The 8529-nt window shown below is 39.5% G+C and overlaps 1 protein-coding gene across 2 annotated transcripts in view; it reads right to left on the bottom strand.

Moving 5' to 3' along the window:
- Positions 1-8529, bottom strand: part of LOC117951926 (polycomb group RING finger protein 3) — a 56473-nt gene that overhangs the window by 7469 nt on the left and 40475 nt on the right. For both annotated transcript variants that reach the window (XM_034883915.1, XM_034883916.1), the window contains exons 6-7: positions 8185-8292; positions 1853-1941 (exon numbers count right to left, since the gene is read on the bottom strand). In XM_034883915.1, coding sequence (XP_034739806.1) covers positions 1853-1941; positions 8185-8292 — 197 coding nt within the window. The remainder of the gene's footprint in view (positions 1-1852; positions 1942-8184; positions 8293-8529) is intronic.

The raw sequence follows: 8529 nt of genomic DNA, 5'->3' as shown, positions 1-8529 counted from the left end.
GCCAAAAAAATGATAACAGTATGTTGGTATAAACCTTTACCCCCTACTGTAAATCAATGGAAAGAGAAGCTAGTGAACCTTTATACGATGGGGAAAATAACAGCAAAATTAAACTTGTCCACTGGTCTATTTGAGAAAAGATGGTATCCTTTGAAGACATATTTCCAATTAATATTGTAGTAATTGAGATAAATGTCAACACACAGGTACATACTTTATAGGTAGACTTAACATATATCTCTGTTAAGATAAAAATATGAATCACTCGAGAAAGATTTTCCCTTTATTTCATCCCCCATGTAAAAAATCCTAGATTTTCAGCTCGCCGACTTGTTTGGTTGTTGTTGTTCAACTGTTCATATAGCTGTATTGGAAATTGTTGTTTTCTGACTTATTGTATTAATCATTGATTTTGAATATTGATCTGATAAAATAAAGTCTTTGTTCAAAAAAAAAAAAAAAAAAATTGTGCTCTTGCAAGAACTCTGGATTTCCAGGGTAGGGCAGAGCTACTGATTTTGAAAAACGGTACAAAAAAAGTCAATGCTTCATGCAAATTGTCAGTTTGTCCCTGAGATGGCATGCAAGCTTGGGGCTAAATTTGTTTTTGTTTTTTAATCGGTGTGTGATATCCTGCCTTTCATCTCTCCATTGTGGGTGCTCTTATGTCATTGACAATAAAGACACATAAAATAAAAAAAAATAAAAAAATTAAAAAAAATGAATAAAATGATGTATAAAAAAAAACTTCAGCCTGTGCAACAATACAGGAAAGACGCTTTGTGTATCTGACAGCTCCTGTCTGACATAACAATAACTCTGCTCTCTCTGCATTATTAATATCATTTTGCAGGGCTTGGGAATGTGCCAGAATACAAATGAAATCAAGAAAATTCCATTTCCATTTTAAACGGGTTCAAAGGATGACAGTGGTGTGGCACTTCGGTGTCTGTCACTAAGTGGATCTATAAAAATCAACAGCCACAACACCAAAGACAAAAGAATCCAGTAATTGTAAAATGGCCTGGCTCACATGGGGGGCACTTTTATTAAGGCAATAATTGATGTGCCGGCTTTAAAAGGCAACTCTACCCACAATTATCAACAACCGCGTTTTTGTCCCGTAGAGCTTTTGTTCCTGAGAGACTGCTTTGTAACCTACAATTATTTTATCCAATCTGCTTCTTCTAATCTCTGCTAAAACAAAGACTGTGTACTGCCTCACACATTTCCACTAAAACTGCTTTATTGTTGAGGGGTTCTTCTAAATTACACTAAAAAACATATTCTCACTTACCTTTTGTGGTAATAACGATACAGATTGTTTTGGTTTTATGTATTCCTGTTTTAAAATATTATATTTAGGCAAACAAAGCCTTTAAAGGAGACATATTATGCTAATGTTCAGATTCGTTCTTGTATTTTGGGTTTTTACTAGAACATGCTTTATTGTTCATAAAATCTATGATTTTTCTCATACTGTCTGAATATACCTGTATTAACCATCTGTCTGAAATGCTTCGTTTGAGCGCCTGTCTCTTGTAGAAAATATATGGAACACCTTTACAGAGCTAGTTCTTAAACCATGGCTGGAAAACCCTCGATGGGGGAGGGGTACATTTTACTGAGCCTGCATGGGACACAGGGCAAGAAGCCAAATCTCACTGGCTTGTTTTCTGATTAGGCAGCCCACAAAAAACTGACTGAGTTGTCCTTTTATCACAGTTTGTAGGTTGGTAGGCAATCCAGAAAAAGTGAGTGTTTCATGATATGTCCAATTTAAGCAGATTGCTCATTTTAAGAGAGGAGATGAGAAGCAACGATTGTTTTAAATAAAAGAAAGAGGTCTAACCTGCTCGTCGCTTCGGTGATAGTCGTTGTCCTCTTCTGGTTTCTCCTCTCCTGCCTCCTTATTGGCCGTCTCCTCAGATTTTGTGTCGCCTGTGCAGAAAACCAAAGGGAGGAAGAGCGGTGAGCTGTCATGTTGTAAATTCTGAATACAAAGGAATATTTGCTGCCAAAGCAGAGCTCAGTAACAGATCTAAACATGCACATATACATGGTAAACACAGAAATAAACCGGACACAAACATGTCTTCAGTGTATAGTTCAAGGACAGTTTGTCCCGGTTTATGTTGTACTCAGTCCCACGACCAAGCAGCATGTTTCTCTCATCACGCTCATTACCATAAGTCAAGACACTTGAGCTTAATTGACGTCCATGGTGACCCTGTAGTAACAGCCTGGGCCTGTTGGAGCGTAAAAAAACGCCTCCTGCAGAGTTCCATTCATAAGGAAATTACATGTCTGAGGGTGTCAAAGCATCATTTATGCAACGCATCTGCTCTCTGTGCACATGTCTAATACAGGGCAACTTTTAACCAGAAAAACACCCGGTCATTCTCCACACCAATTAGCCTACATGACGGCTGGCATCAGCTCTACCTTAAAAGTAATACTTTGTCTGGTTTTGCTTTTTGTGCCTTTTTTTCCCAAGAAAACTGAGCCAGATATGGAAGGACATTAGAGAGAGAGAGAGAGAGAGCAGTAATCTCTGAGCATATGGTAAAATAGGAAGAAAGAGATATCTCACACTTTGTGCTACTGAGGGTAATGTGTTCAGAGTGCTGCAAGACAAGAAAGGTACTGTTGAATAATACACCACACTGAGCCTTTGGTTTGGAAATGGAAGAAGCCTGAATGATGCAGTACACCTCGAATCGACTATATTAATGCAATTTATGTGAAAAGCTGAATGGAAAATGATATAAAAGAAAATAAGGTTGTATACATATAAATGTGTTCCTACATCTAAAAGGACCTTTCATATTCCCTCCAGAGAGTAACACTGTAAATATTGAAGGAAAGATAATAACGGCACAAGAGCAGTACGTCTCCAAGGCTCAAACAGCCAACAGAAAAATCAACAGCATCAGACACAAAACTATGTCCAGTCCACCAAACTGGTAGATAAAAGTCACACTGGGACCCAACTTTTTACAGTATAAACCAAATTGCTTACTGGGCCAACAATGTTATAAATGTTGTTAAGGTCAACTTTAACTTTAAACCAATAAAATCCGCAGTACTCTTGTAGGATAAATGGTATATAAATGAAGCAATTGTGTTATGGGATTAAAAACTATATTTTACACAGCTAGAATAAAATTGGAGGAACCTGACAAGTACAAGTGCCCAACAGAGACTTCAGATGGGAAAGGTAATAGTGTAGCAGCTGTTCAGAGGAATTAAAGGCCACACCATTACTTGTTGTGGTGCATCTGGGGCTGCAAACTAACACTTATTATCATTAACAATTCATCTCAGAATTACTTTCTCGAATAATTGATGTGAAAAATGCTAATCAGAAATCACACAGCCCCCACTGCGGTGTACTTAAATAGCTTGTCTGAGCTTTGTCTGAGAAATATGGCACAAGTCATAGATATGCAATGATATACAACAGAGAAATCGGCAAACACGAGATGATTATGTCTGTGTGTGCAGAGCCCCGATGTAGAACAGTATCCTCACAGTGTCTGCATCCGTTTACGACTCTATCTGGTCCTTTATCGATTAGTCGCTTAAGCGCTATATATTATCAAAAAGTATTAAAATCAAATAAGTCTTAGTATTGGAATTTTCCACAGTGGCATGCAGAGCAGGCCCAATGCATAAGTGAACAAGCAGCTGCTTAAGGCCCCGTAACTACAAGTGCTGGAAAAGCCCCTCAAGAGAGCTAGTTAGGGTTAGAGAGATCACATGTAACATTCTCACCTGGAACAAATCATCAAAGTTTGCTCAAAAATGGGTTTGCGTTAACGCAGTTAATAACACGTAATATATATATATATATATATATATAGAGAGAGAGAGATATATAGAGAGAGAGATATAGATTTTGTTGTTGGCTGCAATACTGTAATAGTATTGAATTTTTAGATATGAAACAGTTATCAAAAGTCAAAATTGCAGTGCTGTGACAAAATTGCTGTACAGATAGCTATTGCTTTTCTGTAACCTTTAAAGACAAAGAAATTCAGTCTATACTTCCTGGATTCAGTAGATGTAATAACTTGGGCTGTGTGTGTGTGTGTGTGTGTGTGTGTGTTTGGACAGTTTACTTCAGCTCAGGCTGTAGATGGGATTGCATTCACACCTCGGTGACCATTTTCCATTCGGGCCAACTGTCACCAATTCCACTGAGTATTACCAGGAGAGGTCTAGGCTTGCTTGTCTCCAGTCGGCCTCACTGATTGCTTATCATGAGGGGCTCCCTCTTATTGTCTAACTTCAAAACAACCCCGGAGTATCTCAGTGACTCTAAACAGAGATGGAGACCCTGTTTGTGTTTGAGGTAATGGAATGATTGCCCGAGTCCGGGGGATTTTAAGAGTTTTTATCGGTCTCACGCAGGGATCTCTTACATACAATCAAATCACAAAGGGATGCAGAATGATAGCATCAAGTAAGGCTACATTGGGAATAAGATGGAGTAAACTAGCCGTGTGTGCGTTTGTGTGTGGGAGTTTATATTGCCATGAAAAAGAAAAGTGCACTTAGCAGACTCGTCAAAGCACCATGTCGCTGTATTTTCTTGGGTTAAGTGCTCAGGAAACCAGGTAATTTAGAGAAATGAGTCTGTTCTGCATTGGTGGAAATAAAGTTGTTTTTGCAGGTGTCAAGTAGTGCTAGGAAGAAAAGTCATTGTGTACTTCCTTAAAAGCAAAGTGGCTAGAGCTTAGACTTATGTGTAAAGTTTCAAACGGTGTGATGTTATCTGTTAATGTCACAGTGCTATTACTGGCTGACTGACATATCTATGGTGCATACCACCTGTGTTTTCTGTCCATTTGTAACATCTTAGGAACTTCCACTCCTATTATTTGACTATCAAGCACTTGTACGTGGGCATTCACGCAGCCTGCATTGGCTGTCAGACTGTGCAAAAAACCCGCAGGTCTTTTCATTCAATTTGAATGTGTGTCGTGTGTTTAAGCTGCAACGAGGGTTTGCCATAAAAAATGGGCCTTCAGCAAAAAGTTGAACCTGATTCAACTTTGGGAGAAACACAACCCTACGTCACGCTGTGGTGGCCAATCATGTATTCGGCAATAAGTCAATGAGTCGGTTTTAAGGGGTTGTGAGAATCCCGTACATGAAACAGGAAACATTACTGCCTCTATCACTGCCACAAGAAAGTTTTAAAACACAAACCAAAAGCACTGAACTCTCACGGAGTTTTAAAAGCTGAATGTTGGCCAAAAAACAAAGCAGAGTCGATCTGCCTCGCTCGTCTCTTTTCTTTCTGTCTTCTTCCGTGAAGCTGCCTTCAAGTGGGGTCGGAAAAACTACCAACAGTAGTTGTGAAATATAAAGTCTACTTGTGCTGCATTAGGTGGGATAAAGAACACAACATGTTGCAAACAAATGGGCTTTTTAATTGACATTTCCCCCCACGCACAACCCTGCAGCAAATCGTTGGATGGCAGTTTCCCTGTCTGAATGTAGCTTAGGCCTCAGAGGTGCCTCTGAAAAGGCTGGTTTTCCCTTTTTGCCGGTTGACTAACAACAGAGAATGCATTCTCACTAAGCGTAAAGTTAGTTTTTTGTTTTCTGTTTAAAAAAAAACTGAAAAAACTGCCATTTCTCTGCACCGGAGTCTAACTATGATAAACATATTGGACTTAACATAAACGCATTAATATTATTGCTCCTGAATACAGCTCTGGGGAATTAGAAGTGCTGTGCTGTCTTGCGTGGTTATCATTGTGCCAGAAGCAGATTTATTTAACTGCGCTGGTTAGAGAGGGCCCAGGAGAAGGTTCTATTTCTGGGCGAATCTGGTTGAATGAGACTTTAATCAGATGTAACGCAGTTCAGCTTGGCTGGCAGGGGCAACACTAACAGAGCGCCCACTGTAGTTAGTCTAATGTGATCTTTTCTTTACCTCTTTAGTTTGCCATTCTTAAATAAGAGCTAATGAGGAGAATCCATTTTCTAAGACTGGAGAGTAAAATGAAAAGTTAACAAGCCAGAGTCTGGTTATGTGTTTACTGCAAAAAGTTACTTTAAAACCCATGTAGTCATGCTGGACATACAACCTATCACTATGGCATGAAGTAATTAAAAAGATGTCTTTGGCATTTAGATATGAGAGACAGCATTAGTCACAAGATCTGTCAATTTTAACTCGTCTACACCAGGTTAGCAGCATTTCCAAATGTCTCCATTTTAGAGCCTCAGAAACGCCAGATTAGTGCGGAAGCTAGGCAAAAACGTAGTTCCTTGTTTTCCACTGAAAATGTAGTGGTGTGGACGCTGCTTTAGTCCCTGAATTATGAGGAGGAACTTTGTACTAAAGTGATGGTACCACATTAGCTTTAGCTTAACTTTGAAAGATGTTATAGAACACCATGGTTTGCTGATGTTGATCGCCATTTTCTAGAGTGGACTGTAGGGTTGGCATGACAAGCAGGATGGGTCACTGCAACGCCTGCCCCCTCCCTTAATAAAAATACACTTCAGAAAATTGCAACGTATGCTTCAATACGGGAATCCATGTCTTTGAAAGTTTTAAAGATTTTTTTCAGCTGTAAGGTTCAAATTATGACATTTTAAAGAACCATGCAACACTTCACAGACATTTTTTCCTCAGTGTTTTCGTTACCTTAATCTCTTAGAGTGTGTTCAGACTTGGCTCAAATTATTCAGTCGGGACAGTGTCTTTAATCTACTTCTAATACTTTGATCCATCTACCATGTTAAAACCAAAGAAACACAGTGGTGTCTGAGTGGGTGACATCATTGTTCTTGTGTGTAAAAAGTAAAAAAATATTTACTGTATATTTACAGTATGTCGAATATATTTTTGTCATTTACATGTCAAATGTTTGTTTTAACACACTGAACTGAAATGGTGGTGAAATGCAATCAGGGCTTTTGGTTTCCATTTCTGTTGGCATATGTGCAAATTATCCTTAAAATGGGTTTGTGTACAAACATGTATTTGTTTGTGAGTGCGTCTGCATGTGTCACAGCTAAAACTGACTTCAAACAACGAGGTACGGGAAGCTGGAGAGCAGTTCAACTTTTCGTTTGAGCCTTAATTACTAAAATCAGAGAGGGGAATTAAGGGAGCGATGATGCCTGCCGGCATGACAGCCCTCTGGCCACACATTTACGCCAGCCCAGGGAAGTGAGCTGATACAGAAAAGCTGTCATGCACAACAAGCGGGCCAGGGACTCCTTCTGATTGGCTAAACTGCATTCATTTCTACTGCTTAACAGCTCCCGCTGTTACTTGTGTTCATGCTTCTAATGTGACTCACTACGAGTTGGGGGCTTAGTTTCTAATATAGCAAGACACGCACACTGCCGATGTGACAACTTTTCCTTGAAACAAATGTTAGCAGATTTGTGACTGCACATTTTACAGTGTTTGGTACAAAATCTAAAAATGAGCCAGTTTTCCACAGGCACAGTTTGGCCCACTTTAATCATGCCGTGCTGTGCCGAGCCATGAAAACATGCCACTGGCCTCCCATCCGGCTTGGACTTTTAGATACCAGCTTTCTTTACCTTGCTGTGCCATACTACAGAAAACAATAAAAAAGCCTCAATGTAACCTATTAAAAATGGCATTGTTGTTTGAGTTGCACTGTGTTAAAATGTCTAGTCTCAGTTTTATCAAACCAAAAACCTGAGTGGTTTAAAGAGTCCAGAGGATTAAGATGATTAGATTGAAATGTGCTCCTTGATGCCTTTTAAAATGATTAACAAAAGTTTAAATATGTGAAGTCCAATTGTTTATTAAACGGACAAATGCTGATTCTTTTGAAAATCTTCCACCACTTTCTTCCACGTTCTTTCTTCTCAGCCAAGCTGACTCCCACTGATATTTGGAAGACCAACACATAACTAATATCACAAAATAAAAAAGGTAAATAACACCTTTGGGCATAATGTAGCTCCCATGTTTGTTACATACTACCATAGTAGTAGTCATGCTGACGGGGGGAAAACATGAAAATTAAATCAAGCTACTGAAGCCACCATGGGCAGATCAGGGATTCACACAGGAGCTGTCCGCACTAAGACAATTTGCATGTTAACAAGATAGAGCCGAGACAAAATCCTCTGAGTGTTTATAAAAGCAGCCGAAGGAGGGCGTGAGGACCGTACCATTGCGTTGATCTAGATGCGTCTTCATGTTGCAAAGCTCTCCTTTAATGTCTCCAGGCACCTCCATCCCCAACTTCTGATAGAACTCCCGCTGCTTCTTTATCTCCGCTGTTCAATAGGGGGCAGAAAGAGAGAAAAATTAGACAGAATGGTGTTTTTCTTTCATCATAATGGCTGTCACTGGGGGGGGTCGGGGTCCAATGGTGTGTGTACGTGCGTGCGTGTATTGTAGCCTTCTTCATTAGGTCGTCCAAGCCCAGCAATGACAGCAAGAACTTTTTATTCAAATGTATTTGTTTCATAGTGATGTCAAGCCATTTGTCAACACTAGTTAGTAGATGGATC

This window comes from Etheostoma cragini, chromosome 10, assembly GCF_013103735.1.
Source record: "Etheostoma cragini isolate CJK2018 chromosome 10, CSU_Ecrag_1.0, whole genome shotgun sequence".
In the NCBI taxonomy this organism is placed as follows: Eukaryota; Metazoa; Chordata; class Actinopteri; order Perciformes; family Percidae; genus Etheostoma; species Etheostoma cragini.
The sequence above is the reverse complement of the archived record's forward strand: the minus strand, read 5'-3'. Positions and strand labels throughout refer to the sequence as shown.